A 22,572-nucleotide genomic window follows, 5' to 3' on the forward strand; every position below is an offset into this window, starting at 1 on the left:
AAGTAAACATATCATTTTCTTAATTTAAAAGTAATTTTCATAAATTGCCCTTAAATGTCAGTGCTGGATGTGGTCCACCCTCCTGAATTGTGACTATTGCAACAGATGTTCTCACTCCAAATGACACACTTCTTGGCCACCTAATTAAAGCAATTTTGGAGGGAGATTCATCTTATTGCCAGCTTGGCCACACTTATATCCTGTGTTAACCTATAATTTTTAGACCATAGGAGAGGAATTCAGTCTTAAGGACTTAAAGCAATTATGACAAAGGAGGGGATATTACTTTAGTGTATTTTCCCCATTATTTTTCAAGGTTTTTAATCCAGTTTTTCCATTTATACAGAGCAATTCCTTCTAAGGGGAAAAAGTAATGCATACTGGTAAAATGAACTTACCTATTTAAGTGAACCAATTTAAAGCAAAATTTCAGATGTCTAAATGAATCCATGTTCATGGTGATTAATTTGCCAGTTAGACTTTTTTGAAAAAAATAACATTAAGATTGGTACAAACTCAGTGAAGTACTAAGTAACTTTAAGGTTTTATAAAAACCAAAGTCTACTTTAGGTAACATACTTTCATAAATTTTCCCTTTTTCATATTTATATTAAAAATTATCTAAACCATAAGTTATTTCTTCATCAACCTACTTGATACCTGTGTACTTTACCAGCTTAATTTCTAAGCATTCGAAATATCCTTCAGACATAATAATATTTCACAGATTTATAAAATAGTAAATAATTAACTATTCAAATCAAAATAGTTCCATGTTAATATTTCATGCAAATCACCTTGCTGATCCCTGCCATACTTTTGACCTTCATAATTTCCAAGTCATTAGAATATCCTTAATTAAAAAAAGCAATTGGTTCTTTAATTAAGTAAGTTAATTTATAAACTAATATATCTATTTGATGATCACTGATATTGGTCAATGAAATAATACTAATAACTATTTCCTATTTTCCCATTTCTTCTACAGCTTTAAAAGCGGTAAGTAAAATTATTTTGACAATTTTTTAAATATACTTTGATTGCCTTGGCCACAGTAATGTCCTCTTTGGGGAAGGCTACCTTGGTTTTGACCAAACTGGATTCCCAAGAAAATCAAGAGTTATGTCGTCAAACCTTTCTGGCTGCCTTAGAAAGTACCCACCCCCATTTCTAAAATGGGCGGGGCTACTGAATAAGACCAATCTCATAAGAACACCCATAATAAATAGAGAGTAAATAATCCAGTGGAAGTTTGGGTTTTAGCATCAGCTACCATAGAGCAGAAGACCTCACAGCTAGAGAATCTTGTCCTTCCCCTGGAATTATTTGCAAGTATTATGAACAAATACTTAGTTCATGAATTGAATTTGAGGCATAATTACAGATAAGTATATATTTTGGTTCTATACATATTTTATTTTTTTTATTTATGTAATTTAAACGTGTACTTTGAAATTTAAAGGTAATATTAATGTACAGTATATATACTTTATAACTATATTTGTATACTACATGAAAATGAGATTCATTTAAAAATACATGTATACAATTTTCCTCATAATAATCTTTCACTTATTCTTTTCTAGGAAACTGCAAGAAAGGTAAGAGTCTAATACTTCTCCATAGTATCTGAAATGATCAGCAATAACTTTTAATTCTACTAATTTTATAGTAGACTATAGAAGAAAAAGACTTTGCCAAGACTTGCCCACATAACTATGCATTAGCTACACCATAAGATAAAGTAGCTTTGATGTTTAAGATAAAGTTTTACCTTCCAGAATCATCTCTAATTATACTTATAAAAAGTGGCGATCTACCTAGTAAAGACAAAAAGGAAGACTCGTTTTTATTCTGAAGATGAAATGACTATTATGTTAATTATAGGTAATAGATGAAAGTTTATTTTAAAGGGCTTTGACTATATAAATATGATGTTAACAATGTAACAAAATGGTAATTTTACCCACAGACACCATCTTTCTAAAAATAGTAGTTATAATATTGGCCTAATGACTGGGGACTAGAGTCTCCAATCTCCCAGTTTAAAAATATTACATGTAATTATAATAAAAACAATATACTCTTGTACTCTGCTATTTTTTATAGCTATTATCTAATAACATTGTAGTTAGATCAGTCTCACTGACTAATTTCTATTAAGAATGCTTTGCTTGTTCACTGGAAATTGCTTAGACATTTAGAATTGTGCTATTTGTATCTTCCTCATAGGGCCCAAATGGAGATAGAGGACCACGTGGAGAAAGGGTATGTAATTTTTGAACTATTAAAGGGCTTTGGCCCATAATTGAATAATTACACACTAGAAACTACCGAAGACTGACAATTTATAGGAATATTATATATCCAGGTAATTGTACCACCTTTTAAGCAGATAATGCTCTACTACAGAAGAAGCAAATGAGCATTATTATATATAATCAATATTCTTTTCAAGTTAAGATTATCCTTCAAAAAAAGCAAAACTATTACAGAGAGCCATATTCTTTGCATGGTCTTTCTTTCTTTGTTTTTGGATGACCTGTCCAACACATACATAATGGAAATGTATCTACCTACCACCACATAGTCCTTTTCTTTTTAATACATTTGTTTGCTTTTCAATTGAGATGTCTTATGTAGCTGGAAATAATAGTGAAATATCAGTCAACCTGTCATAAATGTGCAAATTAGGCTTACATTTTATTCATAATATGCTTAGATCCCTGCTATGTTTATTTGGCATATATGGTTTTGCATTATATGATGCTTTTGCCAATACATAAATACCTGTATCTTATATCTTTTGGAAAGTGCAGACTTAAACGTATTCTGCTCAAATGAATCATTAGAAGTGGCATTATGTCGGTAAATTACTTTAACGACATAAGTAGTGTTAATGGTAGGAAATCTGCAGGATTTTCTACCCTGTGATAAAACTGCTTTATTAATTATCACATTAATTAATCTGTTATTCATACATAACATACCAAAACAATGGAATAAGTTCATCACAGTCAGAAACTGACAATCAATATGCATAGCTCATCACTTTGCACAGTTACCCACATAAAGTTTATGGAATCATACATTTTAGCTATAATTTCTACCTTTATTTGAATGCTGGAGCTCCATTATGAATTAATATCCAATGGCTGAAATAGTCCTGCTCATGGAGAAACTACCTTGCCTTGTGTCTTCTTCATATATCAGTTACTAAACCTCCTTCTAAAATAAAATCTTGTCATAAGTCAGTTTTAATCAGAGACAAATATGGCATATTAAATTTCCACACCACTTGCATATTGACAGGTCTGAACAACTAATTTTACCACATGTATTCTTAGGTATCCTTTTCATGTATAAATTCCTATGGGATCTGTCTAATACTGACCTAATTTGCTTTTTACATAACAGGGTCCACCAGGCCCACCAGGCAGAGATGGTGATGATGGTATCCCAGGCCCTGCTGGCCCACCTGGTCCTCCTGGCCCCCCTGGTCTTGGCGGGGTAAGTGTCTTCTGTGTTTTTAACATTTATCTAATTTCAGTTTCTTATACCTCTATTGGAAGAAGACTCATTGTACAATTTATTTTTAGCAGTTAAGTTTGCTATGTGAATATTAGTATATTTTATTTCATTTCTTTGGCTTCTTCATTCAAGGTTCTGCTTTGCCCGTCTCTTTATGAGCTCTTGCCAATGACAGGACTGGTCTTTGTGGCTGCAGCCCTCACGACCATTATTTAATTTGAGAATTTAATATCTTTCATCAGTAGGGCACAAATAAGAGGTGTTGCATTATTAAAGAGTTTGATTAGGTTGAATTATAACTGAAATCCTTGCTCTTAAGCAATTTCGCAAACATTCTACTCTTTTTGTTCTCATTGGCTTGAAGTCTGCTGAACCAACATTCAAGCAGTTTAGTTTTAATTTGCTTGAAACTAATTTGAGAAAAGTACATTTCCCTTTTTCATTAATATCTTCTTTTAGCTTTATGTCTTTAACAATGGCATGAGTGCCAAATGGCCTCACTGCAGGAAGGAAAACATATTTGTTTAATTGGTTAGCACTATGAATCAGAAGTCTGCTTCCAATACTCAACTGTATGCCAGTAAAATAAGACCTTTCTCCCCCAAAGATCTTATTATGATTGCTTATCTACTGGTTGCATTAAAAGGCACCTTCTTTAATAGATCTACCACTATAAGAGAGATCTTTAACAGTAAAGTTATTACTGTGAACTATTTTTAAAAAGTTTAATCATCTAAGGGGCATTTTAATTTAATTTCCCTCTAAACTTGAAAACTCCTTATATCTTTTTTGAAACTCCAGCAAGAAAAAGGTCTCTTAGTCATTTTGTATAGTTCTGAGGAGTGAGGCAACAGGTGGACATGCAGAGTTGGTCTCAGCTTAATTATCAGAGGCCTTCAGTGACTTTTAAAGTTTAGAAAACTCCCCTTCCTCAGTGGAGGGATTGGAGATGGGAGTGGAGAGAGAGGATGAACATAGCATGAAAGGGCTTGAAAAATAAGGCAGGGAAGCTCCCCACTTCAAACTAGGTATGGATTAAATTTAAAATGTGTGTATTTCCCTGACTTTTTAGGAATTTAGCTTGATATGGAATTCTAAAGTAATAATTATATCAAAAGCATCGCTCCCTTTTAAAGAACAACAGAAATATCTTTACAAGTAGAGTAAGAAAATGAACTACATGGCTGGTAATTATTATGCTTAAGTTGAATAGATACACATGTTTGTTTATTTTATCCTCCTCTAGAACTTTGCTGCCCAGTACGATGGAAAAGGAGTTGGACTTGGCCCTGGACCAATGGTATGCTTATCTCTTTTTACCTTAGCCAAAAAATTACTGAATAGAGAATTTCTTTTATGTTAAATTTCACATTGCCATTTATTTAGCTACCTAGATAGCATTCAATACTTAGATCAGATAAAAGCAGCAACTTTTTTTGATATTCAAATATATAAAAAAATCTAAGCCTAGTTTAAGGGAGTTCAATTTTCTTTACAAACATGCCTACTTAGAATAAATCAGATATTTATATCAAAGAAATAATCTCTGGACACAGTAATCATAACTTAGATAAATCAATTTAATTCAAAATAGTGACTACTCTGATTAAATTTTTTACACCCTTTGATATTGTTTCAAATTTTAAGCATTGTTAGAGACACAGAAGTATTACATTTTATAAACTTTTTGGAAAGGATCAGCAAGTTCTAGTCCAGACCATTCATTTTATAACTAGAGAGCTTAAGCCCTTTCCCAAGGTCATGCAGGTGGCTAATGAAAGACTAGGACTAACCACCAGACAAGATGTCTGATATTGGATGGCATCGTGCATCTAGTGCTTGAATAAAATACTAATTTATTCAACAAGTATTTCTCAGGCCTTCAATGAACCCCAAATTGTAATATACATTGGGGATATAATAGTAAATATGATAGATTCTCACTCTCCCTCAAGGAGTTGGAAATGTAGAAAATGTTTCTTTTTATTCATTTTGATTAAAATTATTTTTAGTCTATTAACTACAAATTAATAGGAGAGAATGTGAGTAAAATTTAGCACTTATATCACTCAGCACAAATATTCATCAATATATGCTATTATTTGAGTGACATTTAGAAAAGTTTCCTATATGATTATGATAATGATGATCTATCTTTAATAAGTGAACCTTTTTTACAAGCATTAGTGAGAGCTGTTAAGGAAAAAAAACTGATATGAGCATGCAATAGTATATATTATGCATAAAATAGAGGGAAAATATGTTGAAGTTAAAACATTAAGTTGATTAACCCCTACAGTTTAATGCACACATAAAATTTAGGGATTTTAATTAATTGTTTCCAAACGAAGGTATTTATCTGCCCAAAGCTAACAAGGTCCTTGAAAAATAAATTTCACCTGGATAATGTATTCAGTACTCTGTCTTCAAAAGAAGATGTTTGGCTGGAGTTAATGGTCCACAATAAACTAATACACTATAAGGGCAAGATAATATTTCCTGTAAATTAAAACTCTCACTTGAAAGTTATGTGCCTTTAATTGATGATTTGCAATTTCCTGACTTTTCCTGGTAATTTAAAACCTTCATGTAGGAAATTAAGAATTAGAGATTTCCTTTTGGCTTTGTTTACATTGGATATTTGAAGTTAGCCATTTCAACTAATACTGGACATTAGTTGAAGTGGCTAATTTCAACTAAGCAGTACCTATATTTCAAGAAGTTAAAGGGGAAAAAACAAATCACTAAAAAAATAAAATAAAAGACTACCTAAGCCCAGAAAATTAATATGGATTTCAGATTCCCCTGACTTTGGAACATCTCTCTGTGGGGCATAGACAGAGTGTTTTACTTTTAAATATCAATAAAATATTATTTAAGCTTGCACATCCACACACATTCACAGACATATGTAATCAGCAGATATGTGTTTCACAAATAGGAAATATAGGCAGCAATAAAGCATTAAAATAATTTTCCATGTTTGAAAATCAATAACTATAAAACCCTAGAGGGTTCTTTCCTGAATTAATGAATAATCATTGTCTGTCTCACAGCCTCCACAAAATAAACTCCTTTTTATGTAAATGAACTTGTGGCAAATACATGGAAAAATGAATAAATATAATTAAAAATTCATGCTGTCAAAGGAAATTATTTTTTAATGTATACCTAAAAAGATATTTGGATTGAAAAGTGACAGTTTCTTTGAATGTCGAGGCTATTTCCATGACCAAATAAATAATTCTTATAATTAAGATGATGTGCCTTTTCATAAAATTCATATTATTTCACTCTTGGCATTAACACAGTGGGGCAGGCTTGACAGCAGAGTCCCTATGTGTCATGAACAAATTACTGGAGACTTGTCTGTGTGATATTTTCAGCAATAGAGGAATGCCCCTACAGAAGAGCTTGCATGGGCATTGATTACTGCAAAGGGGAATCAAGAATGGATATTTACCTTGCAAACTAGTAACACTGTTTTACTCTACTTATGTGCTACAGAATAAAGAACAAAGGGGAGAGCCATCGGTTTCCATTCAGGCCATTTTTCAATAATAATATTATACAATAGACTCGACCAGTCCGGTGTTTCAATAATATTTTACTTTTCCTTTACCCCTCATTACATCCAATTTTGTTTGACATTTTCATCAGTCACCGACAGCCCTTAAAGGAGCTATTAGGTTATAACAAACCTCCCTCTAGTCATTAAGAAGGATTCTTTTATCCTTTTCAATTTATGCCCCTGGGGCAATAAAAATATCCATTTCTTAGCAAAGGATGACATGGGAGATGACGTATGATCAAGGGAATCCAAATGGAAATGCTTCATCAGCTGCATAGAAGGCAGTCACATATTCTGAACTATGCAAGACTGATTCACTTCACTGCATTTGAACAATCTCAGTATGTCCACTGTGCACAATTTTAAGGGCCCTGTGGCGTTCCAATCTAATTTGCATTGAGTTCTACTGATTTGGGTTAGTAAAGAAGGAAAGGCAAAGGCAGAGTAATAGTGGAGGAAACTTGGGTCCTTAAATGCTTCCTTGGAGAAGGGGAAAAACTATGAAATAAAACCATGGCCATTCTGTTCAGCTGTCCATTACAAAACGTCTATGGTGATGGCTCTAACCCTAACCAAGGCCATGACCACTGTCAGTGCTAACTCTGTCTGTTCTGTTTCCAGGGTCTGATGGGACCCAGAGGCCCTCCTGGAGCAGCTGGAGCCCCTGTAAGTACAAAAAGCCTGTGGAAAAAGAAATAAAAAGGCTTTATGTAAAAAGCTCTTACGTAAAACGATAGAATTAAATAAAGGCTTGAAGTATGGCGTATTGTTTTCTCTTAGGGCCCTCAAGGTTTCCAAGGACCTGCTGGTGAGCCTGGTGAACCTGGTCAAACTGTAAGTACATTCATCTCCTTTGTGATAAATACTTTTTTTTTTAGAAATGTATTAATATATCCTAACACAATGATGGGTCTCCCATTCTCTAGGGTCCTGCAGGTTCTCGTGGTCCAGCTGGCCCTCCTGGCAAGGCTGGTGAGGACGTAAGTATTTACTCTTAAGCATTTCCAAGTGCCATTTAAATCCTCCTGCCTCAACGAGAGTTCCTAGCTTCAAATGAAGTATTTTGCCAAGAGCCAAATATGGCCGATATAACTGTCCCCATATGGAAAATAGTATGTTAATGAAATATTAATTAATTGGGTTGGATTTAGGAAAATATAATTGTTAATTAAGTATATGTTTGGATCCACATTTTTATGTGATGCCATTTTTCCCTATTGTGAAAACCAAGATCCCCCACTTTCATCTGAGAGTTTGTCAAGGAAAGGTTAACCCTATAATGCTTTTGTGTTTCAGGGTCACCCTGGAAAACCCGGCCGACCTGGCGAGAGAGGAGTTGTTGGGCCACAGGTAAGACTTTTTACAGCAGTATGTAGTCCAAACATCAGAAGCATCTCACATATAAGATAGTTGCTAAAACTAAAATCAGTCTAAATGACAACCTAGAGGTCTGCATACTTATAACACTTATTGAAGGCATCTGACAAATAAGAATGTGGACACAGTTTTTATTAATGCAAATAATGTAATATCGATTACAGCAAACATACTATGAACAATAAACACAGTATTTTCTACAAACACCACAGTAATCGTTACTCAAATAGAGCAAGTTAATTTACTATTCTGTGCTTAAAATCTATTAGTCTTTGATTCCAAGCTCGAATTTTGATAAGAAGAAATCTTTTGGAGAGAATAAATAATTGTCTTTTTATTTGGAACAAAAACTTCATGTGTCTTCTTGTGTGTGTGTGTTTTAAGGGTGCTCGTGGTTTCCCTGGGACTCCTGGACTTCCTGGCTTCAAGGGCATTAGGGTGAGCACATTATTTTCCCCGTGAGAGAAAATGTTGATTATTTTTAGGAAAAATCTCAACTATATTTAAAATTCTGGGTGACACATATTTGCATCCAAAGTCCTGGAGTTTGCCAGAGTGAAGAGAGTCAAAGAGTGAAGGATCGCTGGGAAGTAGCTTCTTTCCATCTGTTCATAGTTGCCAAGGAGCAGGGATCTCTACAGAGAAAATTGTATAAAATGGCTTAAGAGGTATTTACAGCATCTAAAGATAGGAAGATGATTAATGATGGAGAGGACTAAAGAGAGCAGCTCGTCTATATCTTCCCATTTCCCATGCAGGGAGCTTTCCTAGGGCAAAGGGGGACGTTTGCCAGGTGCTGGAGCCCTGGGACTGCATTCTCCCGAAGCCGTCACAGGAGTTAGCCAGGAGAGAGTGAGGGCAGAGATAGATGTTTGATTTGACCGAGCGCTGTGATGGAACAACATTTTAATAATAAGGATTTGCCTTTCAGGGACACAATGGTCTGGATGGATTGAAGGGACAACCCGGTGCTCCAGGTATTAAGGTAAAATACTAAATCAGAAACGTTCTTTTTAAAACAATTGCTTGTAATTTCCCATCGCCACCAGAAAGTGTATTTTGACCAAAAGCTACACATAGTCTAAAGAGTATCTTATTCTCTCTTCCATACTTCAAATCCCTCAATGGTGGGAACCATGGGATTCGGTGACAAAAGGCCAATTCTTAATAATATTTATTTAATTCAATAACTGTTATACAGTTGAGATTCAATGTCAATAATTTTTCCTTCATCTCCTTTCTTCCTATAATTTCAGTTGATCTCTGCAGCCAAAATAAAAGTAAACAGACATAGAGTCACATATTAGGCCACTATATGTTATTTTAAACTGTAAATTCTTCTTTGCTTTGCACTAATTAGATAGATACATTCATGTCACAATACACTTTTCAGCCTCTTTGCTGTGATTTATCTATTCACACTCAAAAAAATTTTAATTAGGTAATTAAAGTCTCAGAAGTGTGTTATCTCTTGGCTAGGCTCTTCTCTGACAGCGTTTTCAACTCTAAAATGTTCTCTCTTCTATTAAGGAGATAATGTGATATTAAAGTGAATACCAACGTAATTACAAATTAATGAGTAACGAATACTAGCGGGACCAGAAATGAACATGAATATGGAGAATCTGTCCTAACTTTCCAGCTGCCACACAAATGGATAAGGTCAAACGCGTTCTCTCTAGAGCCTAATATAATAGCTCAGACTACTAATCAAAGCGTCATGAAATGGTAAAGCTTGCAAGAAGCTCTGGGGACTTCCTCTTCTTGCATCTGAGGGAAACTGAGGCTTAAAGAGAATGAGTGACTTGTCCAAAGTCACATTTAGTGGTTAGAAGTACACAGGCTAGAATTCCTGACTCCCATTCTAGTGCCTGTTCTCAAAGAATACACATCATATAGAATCCTACAAATGAAGGCTCCTTAACTGATCTCTCAAATCCTGTTTCTTCTATGTCTAAGTCAGATTATCTTGAAGGAAAGTTCTTTTTACCTGTGCCATGGCATCAAATTAAACCACCACTACCCTCACCAGCATGTTTTTTACTCAAGCATATAGATTGGAAATAAAAGACAGATCCAAAAATTATTACGAAGTTCAAATTTTCATGTATATTTTACAAAAATAAAAATAATGAGTGTTAAAATAAAGAAGGTAAAATATGGTAATATTAAAAGCAAATTTATCTTCTGTTCTTTCTTTTTCTGTGATCTTTTCTAATATATAAGCCTAATCTGAATGATAGCCAAAATAAAAGGGGGAAATTGGAGTGGGAGTAACACTCAACCACATCTCCCTAGTGCTGTGATAGTTGGTATTATCCAAATAAAACCCATATTTTAGAACATTTTAAAATGTAGGTGTTTGTTATAATTAATAGTCTATATGTGTAAGAAATGTTACAAAATATATGAATTGTTCAAATGGAAATAATAGGGCAAAAATTACCCAATCAGAAAAAAGTGTGTGTGTGTGTGTGTGTGTGTGTGTGTGTGTGTGTGAATAACAAAACCTCAATTGTTTCCCATGTAGGGTGAACCTGGTGCCCCTGGTGAAAATGGAACTCCTGGTCAAGCAGTAAGTAATAATTACTTTATTGTAAACCTACATGTGTACATTCCTTGCAAGCTGGAATTTGTTTAATGTTTTTGCTAATTAATATTTCCCTCAGCATTGTATTCTTTGATATTTTTCTAATAGCCTTTTGCAAACTTCATTGAAATCTATTACCTTTTAGTTGGAATTCGAATAAGACCTATTTACTTCTAGTGGATTCTTGTGCATGTTAGAAAATGGACAAAGTAAATGATGCCTGTGACTTTTTTAAAGTTGGCATTCTGGATTTCACTGAAAATATTTCTGCTTTTAGGGAGCCCGTGGGTTGCCTGGTGAGCGAGGACGAGTTGGTGCCCCTGGCCCAGCTGTGAGTGCTTCTGTTTTTATTCATTTATTCATTCTTTTGAAGATTTTCTAATAACTGCTATTTAACTTCCCACTTGACTTTTCCTCTTTATATTCTCCATAGGGTGCCCGTGGAAGTGATGGCAGTGTGGGTCCTGTGGGTCCTGCTGTAAGTTTTGACACTGAAGAGTGTGTGGTGGGAGCGATCTCCTTTATTAATTGCCTATGAAATAACCCCATTTTAGATATCAGTGGGGTCTTTTGAAGGTTCTAATTATACATGCTATCCCTGGGGCTTTTGAATGATATATTAAGTAAAATCTACTCTATCTTGGATACCTTGAATGTCTTCCCTTTGCTAAGACACTAATGGCAACAGACCAGCTGTCAGTTTCTTCTCTGCCAATATTAAATAAGATCAAGCCCCTCTAAGCCTTGCAATATTCTGTTGTTGTTGTGTTGCTAATTTACTGGGAGGAAATTTCTTACCACGTTCTGCTTTGATTTCAGGGTCCCCTTGGGTCTGCTGGCCCTCCAGGCTTCCCAGGTGCCCCTGGCCCCAAGGTAAAACCACGGTGACAATTACATTGATAAACTTTTATAGGGGTGAGAAAGATAGAGCCTGTGTTTGCAGATAGATAATTTCAGAACAGGTACCTTCGTGGATACAGAATGTCCAGTTTTCTCTCTCCAACTTTGAAATACTCGAGCTCTATGAGTATAGATAGAGATGGCAACATAGAAATGACCCTATAGGTATCCTCTGGGATATACTCCCAAACTAGTGGGGATTGACTAGCTGAGAACCAGAGTCTCTACCATAGGGACACAGAGAGATGAAGCTAGCAGTGGTAGCCAGGATAGTAGAATCAGGATGGTAGCCAGGAAAATAAGATCCCCAACCCAAATCTTGTGGTACCAGACTAGATAAGAGAAATGACTGCAATTCTGAAGAAATTTCATAAAATCAGTGTCCTAAAAATGGAGCTATGCTATTTCATTACTTGCTGGCTAATGCCCCAGTGTCATTCCCTCTTTTAGGGTGAAATTGGACCTGTTGGTAACCCTGGTCCTTCTGGTCCTGCCGGTCCCCGTGGTGAAGTGGGTCTTCCAGGTCTCTCTGGCCCTGTTGGACCTCCTGTAAGTAGCCACTGTCATTAACCTCACTTTGTGGAAGGGGGAAAGAAAGAGTGAAGCTGGGGTCAAGGAAGAAGACAAATATTTCTATTACCTGATATCTTTCTCCCTTCCTTTTTTTTTCTGTAGGGAAACCCTGGAGCCAATGGCCTGGCTGGTGCTAAGGGTGCTGCTGTGAGTATATGGTGGGGATGGAAGCAAGGAAGCTGTCAGAAGGGGGCAATAGCTCAGATTTGATGCTGTGGTTTTAATGGCACTAAATGAGTGCTGCCTCTCCTGTCCGTGGCTTCAGGATTGACCACGCTGCGTTTTCCTTCACAGGGCCTGCCTGGCGTTGCTGGGGCCCCTGGCCTCCCTGGACCCCGAGGTATCCCTGGCCCTCCTGGTGCTGCTGGTGCCGCTGGTCCCAGAGGACTCGTTGTGAGTGTCAGGGCTGTAGCTTTCATCATCCCGAAACCCCACCTCTGCCACCCTTTCATTACCATCTAGACTTCCTCTGGTAGTTTCACGATTATCACTTTTTCCTTCCTTAGCATTTTTGACTGGTGTTTCTTCTATAAGTGCTTGTGCATGTATGTACAGTCTCTCCCTCCTGCTATCCTAGACTATCACCCAGAGGTCAGTGAGGCACATTTCAACACTCTCAGTCTTGTCCTTTCCACCAACACTATTCCCCTGTGAGACATTTCAATGTGAACTGGGCACATTTCTTAGAGAACTTGAGTTTCTCTTTACCTTGATCTATAAAAATTCCAAGGTGTTCGTCTGCAAGAAAGTTGTGACAAATGTCTGTCATTTGAGCACTGTTTTGTGTTCAACCCTAGGGTGAGCCTGGTCCAGCTGGTTCCAAAGGAGAGACTGGTAACAAGGGTGAGCCCGTAAGTAGTTCTATTATCATAATTTTATGAAGTTATTACTTTTTTAATCCAAAAAGTAATGCTTTAACTTTTTAAAAAAATTATCACTTTTTCTCCACCCGGATATGATATCAAAATGATTTTTCCTATTCCCTCCTCTTTTTTTTTTTTTTTTAATTAAACAGGGTTCTGCTGGAGCTCAAGGTCCTCCTGGTCCCAGTGGGGAAGAAGGAAAGAGAGGCACCGCTGGTGAAGCTGGCCCCGCTGGCGCCCCAGGACCTGCTGGGCTGAGAGTAGGTTCCAAATGCTCTTGACCAGACACACCAGAGACAGATGATAACACCCTTTCCCTGGGTGTTAATTGGTCAGAATTATTGAGTGCATTTTCTAGACGGAGGAAGCATCTGCTTTCCATCTGCTTTATTAAATCAGTGACTCGCGTTTCGGCATGTTATAAAATAGATCTGGAAACAATGATGACCCACTTTTGCAAAATGCTTCCTCCAGACATTCCTTTGGTGTCCGGGCAAAAGTTTGCAACTTGGTTTGTGTTCGTATCTCCCCCTTAAGGGAATCAAGATTGCTTGCATCATGCCGTGTTTCAATAAACTCTGCCCCACCTGGTTCAAGGACCGTCTCCAATGCTCTTCTGTTTCATGTACTTTCTTACAGGGAAATCCTGGCTCTCGTGGTCTTCCTGGAGCTGATGGCAGAGCTGGTGTCATGGTAGGTTGTCTATTACTCATTTCCTGGGAAGGAGCTTGAGGCTTCTGGTGGTTGCTGTGTCATTCACTTCAGCCCTACCCCTCCCCTTCTCTTTAACAGGGCCCTGCTGGTCCACGTGGTGCAACTGGTCCTGCTGGTGCTCGAGGTCCTCATGGAGATGCTGGTCGCCCTGGAGAACCTGGTCTCATGGGACCCCGAGTAAGTTTCCGATTGATTCTGAGCAAGTAACACATGTCACTGCTTCCTTTTTCAAAAAGATGAATATTATTTGAAGGCGACAATAAAATAAATGAAAAGTAAACATGTTAGCAGGCTTGATGATGGTTGCCTTTTTAAATTTAGCTTCATCAAAGCCTAGTAGAGATTTTTTACACATTTGGTTAGTTCATAAATTTCCTATTTATTACTTGATACATTGGCTATGAGGTTTGGGGAAGAATGGATTTATTTTCATATATCCAAATTAGGTTAGTTCTATCAGCATGAATCCTTTATCTCAATTGGTGAGTTTTATATAAGGTATTCGTGAAACGTATTAGGGCTATACATTATCAGTTTATTAGATTCATAGCGAAATCATTTTTCCAGCAATCACAAAGTGCTGTAATGTATTCAGCATCACACTTGCTATGGAGAAACGACCTTGAGACCCACAGACACCCTATTCCACAGCAATAGAGTAATTTTTTTGCCTCTGTTATCTCTTATGGATGGATATCAACTGTAACTGTACCATAAACAACTGATAAGGACATCACACATAGCAATAAAAAAATCCACTTTGGAAAATTGCTTGCTAAAAGTATTTGTTTTCCTATGATGAGTAAATAACATGATATATTTTGCCCATATAGTATGTTGCTCAACAGTTTTTTGAGATAACTATAAACAGATCAGCTGTAAAAGGCACAAAACAAATAGAAAATAAAAGATTTCAGGGTTCTTTTCATATGTCCCAGCTAGTGGCTAATACTCCTAATGATTTACCCCAGGCAATGAACAAAAAAAGTAGGGGAAAGTGCTTTTGTGAGATATCAATTAATTGGTGCTTCATGAACATACTAATTGTAGTATGTGCATGAAAGTGCCAATATGAAAGCATCTTCATTTGCTTTATAGGGTTTTCCCGGTTCCCCTGGAAATGTTGGCCCAGCTGGTAAAGAAGGTCCCGTGGTAAGTATTGTTCCTTTTCCATTATATTTTCAAGGACACTTATTGCACCCTTATCAAGTCTATTTTGTGGCTTATTTATACATGAACACGTTGGAAATAAATATCAGCCATGTACATCATCTGGGAACGCAAAATAATGGGGTTGCAATTACGGAGTCTAAACGAATACAGGACTGAAAGGAGAGAAGGAAAAAGAAAAAAAAACATGACAGGGAACATTGGAGAGGGTGACAAGGGTATGAAAAGAGAGGGAAAGAGGGAACTGTGTACCTATGAAATTGACTGGCTGTGTGTGTAACGACATCCTACTTAGAAAAGGAAAATGGATTCATAATTCATAATTCATAATGGAGATGCTGGATCACAAGCCTGAGGTCGTGAGACCCTGTTGATGCTGAGTAAAGTTTCAATCAACTCTGGTTTCAGGGTCTCCCTGGGATTGACGGCAGGCCCGGACCCATTGGCCCAGCTGGAGCAAGAGGAGAGCCTGGCAACATCGGATTCCCTGGGCCCAAAGGCCCCACTGTAAGAATCACCACAACCTCCTCTCGCTTGGCACTTTTATTTTTTGGCCACATTTCACCAAAACTCTGGTATTTCTCTCTTGCCTCAGTTTACTCTATTTCAAAGGGGTTCCGCCCAACATGGGAAAATTGCAAGCCACTTACTATATTAAAAGTTGGAGTCCAGTGTATCACTCACTGTACACCTGCTGAAAATCCACCTCCTGAGTCATGCTTCTGCAGACACAGGTGTACCTTGTTGTATATGGAGCTGCAGGGCAATGGATCATACCTTAGACAACAGAATTCAAGGACTAGGAATCTAAAAAACAAAAGCAAGAAATGAACATTTCAAAATTGTTATGGCTAATTTACCATTTAATGTGTAACATTTTTTAATGTTTATTATAGGGTGATGCTGGCAAACCTGGAGAAAAAGGTCATGCTGGTCTTGCTGGTGCCCGGGTAGGTGCTAATTTCTGTGCAGATCTATCCACGTGGTATTCATCTAGGACACACTTCCTGTGAGGCCACTTGACATCATTCCATCACGTTCTTTCCAAGATGACATCCCCTGGGGTTCTTTTACTATTAAAAATGTGGTGGTTTTTTTTAAACCACACTTATAAGGAAGTGAGCTGCAACAAAACAGAATATATGTCAAGTCAGAATTATTTATGGATGCATTCGGATTTTATTTAATTAATTCTCTGACCTTCATTAATTGCCCTCTATCGATGGACTTCCAGTGAACCATATCAAAAGTTGGTAGATGGTATTTGGACCTTAGCAGGAAACCCAGAATGCGTTTAATTCATGCTAAAATGACAAGCTTTGTTTTGAGCAAGTAATGCCTGAGGCTTTGAGGCATCTTAAACTGCCTGACTCTCGGTGACCCTGAGTTTTTCTGTTAAACATTTTAGGGTGCCCCAGGTCCTGATGGAAACAATGGTGCTCAGGGGCCTCCTGGACCACAGGTGAGTATTTCTCCCACTCGTGTTCTTTTCTGCTTAAAATAAACATAGTCCTGCAAAATGATCATCTCCTTTTTTTCAGTCCAAAAGTGATGTCTCTAGATAGTAATGGTGCCATCTACCATTATTTATGCTGTCTTTCCTATCACTTTCAGGGTGTCCAAGGTGGAAAAGGTGAACAGGGTCCCGCTGGTCCTCCAGGCTTCCAGGTAAGTCATGTAAAACATACAGAATAGTGCCTCTGGTCAGACTATCCATCTGCAAATCACCATACCACTCATCACCACCATAGAGAACAGACTTTCAGAACTGAAGCAAAGAAGGTGCATTTTTTCAAGGCAAACTTTTGTGTAATGTTTCACTAACACACAATAGGTAGTGATCACGTTGATATTAGAGAATTCCCCCCAAAACCCAATTATTATCAAACTGCCTGAGTATAGCCATAAGATTGAGATTGGTGTTTCTTTCATCTAGGGACTGCCAGGCCCTGCAGGTACAGCTGGTGAAGCTGGCAAACCAGGAGAAAGGGTGAGTAAAACAAGTTATAGTAAATTCACCTACACTTGGGACTTTCCCTGTTTAATACTCTACTGCAGTGTAATTACAACATGCTAAAGGAAACTTCATATTTAATATGTTAATGATAGTGTTCTATATATGTTGGTACTGATGGAGAGAATGAGCCAAGTTACCCAATTTTGTTTAAATTACTTCGTTTTGAGGGTTGAATGAAACATCACACCATGGAAGTAAAATAAATCAATGAGCATTCCACTTAGCCTTATTTTTTGTATTGCTCTTGGTAATGTTAAAACATAAATCATGTCCTTCTTCGTAGTGAAAAAAGTAAATGCACTGATTTTTCATCAAACTAGACCATGAAAAATTGGTTTTAATGTTTTTCTTGGCATTCATACATGATACTGTGGTCTACAATCAGAGCATGAGTTCTGAGTCATTTTCTCTGTAATTGTGATGAATGTTTCTCAATTCAGTTACATTATGTGGCCTGGTCTCCTCTGTCAACAGTCAGACATATTGAGGAGACAGCTGGTCAGTAATAAAGGAGATATACTTGGGTATACATTTTAACTAGGTAATGTGCATAATATGATCATTTCTATTTTTAAAAAAGGCAGTCTGTTAATGTAACTAAAAATAAGTAATGTCCAATAGTGTTCATCATTTTTTATCATATTATCAAAGGAGATAGTCCTTTTGATCACTTTTCAAAAAATAATACACTAAATAATAGGAAACTTAAATTTCCTGATACCAGGTTCTAGGATAGATAAAGCTTGGTTCAAAAGGATTCTCACTTTTTGTATCTTTCCATACACCATTAAAAGTTCTCTTGTTCCTAATATCCCATGTAATGAGGGCCTATCTGACTTTATTTAACTTTTTAAAACTTTTCTAAACATCAGTTTGTAAGTAGATTTAAAGAACATACATAAATTTCATGCTTCATTTATTTCATGTTTTGCCTAGGGTCTCCCTGGTGAATTTGGTCTCCCTGGTCCTGCTGGTCCAAGAGTAAGTGTTACTTAACTAACTTTCATAAACTTCTGTGCATGTGTTTTTAAAACAAGGACTGTTTTCTCCTAAAAACTCTTCGTTTTTTAAATAGATTTTTATTGATTTCAGAGAGGAAGGGAGATGGAGAAAGAGATAGAAACATCAATGATGAGAGAGAATCATTGATTGCTTGCCTCCGGCATGTCCCCTACAGGGGATCGAGCCTGCAACCCAGGCATGTGCCCTGATTGGGAATTGAACCATGACCTTCTGGTTCATAGGTCAACCCTCAACCCCTGAGCAATGCTGGCTGGTTCTCCTAAAAACTCTTGATGACTTTGCGACAAGTTCCTGACATTCTTCTGTAGTCAAACATCATCTGTAGAGAGCATTTGAATTTTTAATTGATAGTAGACTTTTTTATTTATTTGCTCATATTTCTTATTCAAAAACCATATGGTTATAAGAAACATAAATGACTAATATTTTTATTATATTCGTGATTTATATAGACAAGCATGATATATTTATGACAGTGGCTCAATCTTAGTCAAGAAAAATTATTATCTTACTAAGTTTTAAAGTTAATTTTTGCAATGCATGCTGATGAATTTTTAAAGTCTAAAGCCAAAATCGTGAGTCTATTCTTAGAAAAAATAAATGAATATATATATTTAGTTTGTCTGTAGTCATTAGAATAGCTGGGGTGATTAGCTTACCCCTAAAGTGTCCTATTCTGTGGCTAGTTATTATATTTCTAGGATGCCCAAGCAAATTTAGTATCACCGAACTGCAGTACCATAGGACCAAGTTAGAACAAGGGACTTTGAAACAGTAGCAATGTGAACTTATTTTTTAAATATTCTGGGCCATAGAATGTTATGGCAGAATGATATTTACATGCAAATTGGGAGGTATTTTAATAGATAGATACAAAAATACATATAACAGACATATAGCTATGTCTCCTCTGGTAAATATTGTCACTGTTGCATAATTATTGCATGCAATTATGAAATGGAAACAGATATGATAATATCTAATCTTATTATCACCTGGCATTGCTATCCACCTAAAATGACACAATATTTCCCTTTCAATATTATACATAACTGGAACCTCTTTTTACCTATGGATCTATCATCAAAAAAAAGAAAAGAAAGGAAATAAACAGAAAAAGGAAATTAATTCCAAAGGCTGAATATTATACTCTAGGAGCAACAAATTTTGGAGTTGTAGCCATAGGATATTAGAGCTGAATTAGATTTTAGAGATCATCTCATCCCACCCCTTCATCTTACTGGTAGAGAATTAAGAAGCAATAATTATAATTTGCTAATCAGTAGCAGAACCAGGATTCAAAAGCTTAACAAATATGAACTCTGATGTGTAAAACAGTATCTCTGAAAATCATGAACACTGTAACACTTCTGCCAATCCCTTTATTACAGGGGGAGCGTGGTCCCCCAGGTGAAAGTGGTGCTGTTGGTCCTTCTGGTCCTATTGGAAGCCGAGGTCCTTCTGGACCCCCAGGGCCTGATGGAAACAAGGTAAAATTTCATGTTATATATTGCTGGTTTGGCCCATTATCCTCTAGAATACGTAGATCCTTTACAATAGTGAATTCATTGTTTTTCAGATTATGTATTTATTTCTGGTTCTATGATGGTGGCCATCTCAGTAAATAATAATCCAATTCCAGTGAACCTGAATTATTTCCAAAAAGGGGGAATCCCAGTCTTCTACACAGATAAAAAAAAATTAGTATGGGTTTTCACTGTTTTCTCATCATACTGTTTTTTAAGGTTTCTTTCTGTTCCTGTCTGGCATAAGAGTCTATTTTAATCTCCAGATACATTTAGATACTATATTTAGAGAACAAACTTTTACCTTCTCAATATCCTCCTTCATAGAGTAAAATTTCATAAAGTAGTCTAAATTTTAATAAGAGACTTTTTAATGATAAAAAAATTAACTGGACAGTACCTTCACCCCAAAAACATAAGCCTGAAAATTTTATTTCAAAATGGAATCTAGGGCTTCGATTTTAAAGTAAGTGAAATTATACATTTCTGAAAAACTTTAATCAGAATAAAGAGAAGACACCTGATAATACTTTTGATTCTTATCTTTAAGGGAAAAAATGTAAAGATTAGCTGCAGAAAGCTATTCTAGTACTAGTATGTGGAAGAATATTGGGGGGAGTGGAAATCAGAAAGTAAATAAGGCTCTTCTCAGAAGCTAGTAGACAGGTGTTAAGTATGTGGAACTGTAGAGCTTGATATAGAAATGGAAGCTATAATCCCCGCTCTTAAGGAGATTAAAATGTAAACATCTCCTCAATCAGTAAGGTCTCTTTCTGTTCCTGTCTGAGCTAAGAGTCTTATTCTTGAGAAATGTTGGTTGGCAAGTATTTTTCACTCTCTGCCTCCTATTGTCCAATCCTAGCCTTTTCTTCCCCTGCCTGCCTCCCTTAGGAGGATTGGGAGCAGGTTATAGAAAAATCACAGCACCAATTCCCACTCCCCTCTTCTCTTCAGTCACTGTCATAATAGCATCTTCCTCCATTACATTCTCCCTCCTTTCATAGCCCTCCTTTGTGTCTCTAGGTAGGCAATGATGCTATCTATTAAATGTTCCAATTGGAATCCTTCAAGAGTTTGAATTTTCTTTTTTTTTTTTCTTTTTTGCCACTGAAATAATTGATTTCACGTATGTTTGATTCAAGGGTGAACCTGGATCCGTTGGTGCTCCTGGCAGTGCTGGTGCTAATGGTCCTGGTGGACTCCCTGGAGAGAGGGGTGCTGCTGGCATCCCTGGAGGCAAGGGAGACAAGGTATCCTTTTAGTGTTGGACTTGAATACATATTGTTGATGAACTCTAGCGAGAAGGCTGCACGAGGTTGCCCATTTTTTTTACAATTCTTGGCAGGTGGTCTAGTAGCATTTTGATATCTACGCGTGTATGTTTCCCCCTGCCACCTAGCACCTACGCATTTCTAAACTCACTAATCTGGCAAAATTCCTTGCTACCATGGAATTTCACACAAACAGATGGTGTTGAGTAATACATGAGGCTCATTTTAATGCCACTAACAATAATGCCTCATCCTGCCCTAATTAATGGCAAAAAGCTATATTGAACAGCTGTCAACCGTGCTGCTGCATTAGTTATGCCATAGGAGGGATCGGGCACTGAAGCCCGCTGTGACGTTACCTTATAATTCTGTCCACGTGAATTATGCTTGATTATGCTTCAGGAGGGTCATGGAAATTAGAAAAGAATATTTAACAATCATCTGGAAAGGTCTTTGATTATTTTCTTATTTTTTTTTAAAAAAATTCCTCCTTTCATACATATAGAATGGTAGGGAATCAAGGCATTACTAAGATTTTCAATGAGATATTATAGTTTGTTCTGTGAAAACACTTCAGCGTTATTTTGATTAAAAACTTTGGTTGGAAAACAAAACATGGCTCCTGCTTTATATTTCAGGGTGAACCTGGCCTCAGAGGTGAAATGGGTAGCACAGGCAGAGATGGTGCTCGGGTGAGTAAAATTTTGTTTGTTTGTGCTTAGATTATGTTTTTGTACCTCACTCAATTTGAGTTGAGAAGGTTTCCAAAATAGAACTGACCATTAAAGATTTGAGTTTAGTCAAGGAGTCTCCTATCCCTTCCTGGGTCTACGACTAATGATACCATTTTACATGTTCCAAAAGCAAAAGTCAAGAGGACTTACCACTTTGAAAATCACAGCCTGAATTGTCTACCTTCCTCATTGTTAACTGAACAAAAGTGAAAACTACAAACCAAAAGCTCTGGGGTTACTGGAACTTTAGAGGATTGCTGAAGCCATTAGAGGGCTTTAGAAAAAAACACTAACTCCTACATTTTAAGAAGCCAGAACCTCCTAACCAGATCCTGTTAATGCCATGGAGATGCCAAAGATAATCTCATAATTGCCATACCACAGCTCTTAAAAGCCACAAACTACCTTGGTTTCTTCTTCTCATCTCTCTCGTGGAGCTGATATCTCACTATGGCACATTCATAGTAGTCCTTTCTCTGAATCACAAAGTCCTAACAGTTCCAAACAAGGCCACACATTTGCTGCTCTCTAGGGAATTTGATAAGAGCAGAGAGTTCAGATCTCCCCAATTCCTAACCTGCCCTTGCCTTACACAGTTCCATAATCTTTACCACTGGAGCACTCTCCTTCTGAAAGTGGCTTCTAATAGTATTGATAATTAGAACTAAAATTCATCAAAGGCTTTCTTGATGTCCACCTAGAGTGTGCAGTG

At 36.8% G+C, this 22,572-nt stretch overlaps 1 protein-coding gene across 2 annotated transcripts in view; it reads left to right on the forward strand.

The window, feature by feature from the left end:
* COL1A2 (collagen type I alpha 2 chain) overlaps positions 1–22,572 on the forward strand; it is a 35,552-nt gene that overhangs the window by 1,796 nt on the left and 11,184 nt on the right. The window contains exons 2-31 of one of the 2 annotated variants that reach the window (XM_080663814.1): positions 2,197–2,268; positions 3,418–3,510; positions 4,778–4,831; positions 7,724–7,768; positions 7,883–7,936; positions 8,029–8,082; positions 8,399–8,452; positions 8,864–8,917; positions 9,411–9,464; positions 11,010–11,054; positions 11,347–11,400; positions 11,503–11,547; positions 11,889–11,942; positions 12,420–12,518; positions 12,645–12,689; positions 12,837–12,935; positions 13,340–13,393; positions 13,558–13,665; positions 14,045–14,098; positions 14,198–14,296; positions 15,218–15,271; positions 15,698–15,796; positions 16,186–16,239; positions 16,698–16,751; positions 16,904–16,957; positions 17,226–17,279; positions 18,243–18,287; positions 19,721–19,819; positions 20,998–21,105; positions 21,765–21,818. In XM_080663814.1, coding sequence (XP_080519940.1) covers positions 4,829–4,831; positions 7,724–7,768; positions 7,883–7,936; positions 8,029–8,082; positions 8,399–8,452; positions 8,864–8,917; positions 9,411–9,464; positions 11,010–11,054; positions 11,347–11,400; positions 11,503–11,547; positions 11,889–11,942; positions 12,420–12,518; positions 12,645–12,689; positions 12,837–12,935; positions 13,340–13,393; positions 13,558–13,665; positions 14,045–14,098; positions 14,198–14,296; positions 15,218–15,271; positions 15,698–15,796; positions 16,186–16,239; positions 16,698–16,751; positions 16,904–16,957; positions 17,226–17,279; positions 18,243–18,287; positions 19,721–19,819; positions 20,998–21,105; positions 21,765–21,818 — 1,749 coding nt within the window. In that variant the 5' untranslated portion in view covers positions 2,197–2,268; positions 3,418–3,510; positions 4,778–4,828. The remainder of the gene's footprint in view (positions 1–2,196; positions 2,269–3,417; positions 3,511–4,777; positions 4,832–7,723; positions 7,769–7,882; positions 7,937–8,028; positions 8,083–8,398; positions 8,453–8,863; positions 8,918–9,410; positions 9,465–11,009; positions 11,055–11,346; positions 11,401–11,502; positions 11,548–11,888; positions 11,943–12,419; positions 12,519–12,644; positions 12,690–12,836; positions 12,936–13,339; positions 13,394–13,557; positions 13,666–14,044; positions 14,099–14,197; positions 14,297–15,217; positions 15,272–15,697; positions 15,797–16,185; positions 16,240–16,697; positions 16,752–16,903; positions 16,958–17,225; positions 17,280–18,242; positions 18,288–19,720; positions 19,820–20,997; positions 21,106–21,764; positions 21,819–22,572) is intronic. The other variant, XM_080663815.1, reaches the window with a different exon arrangement.

Source organism: Plecotus auritus, assembly GCF_963455305.1.
Source record: "Plecotus auritus genome assembly, chromosome: 4".
Classification (NCBI taxonomy): Eukaryota; Metazoa; Chordata; class Mammalia; order Chiroptera; family Vespertilionidae; genus Plecotus; species Plecotus auritus.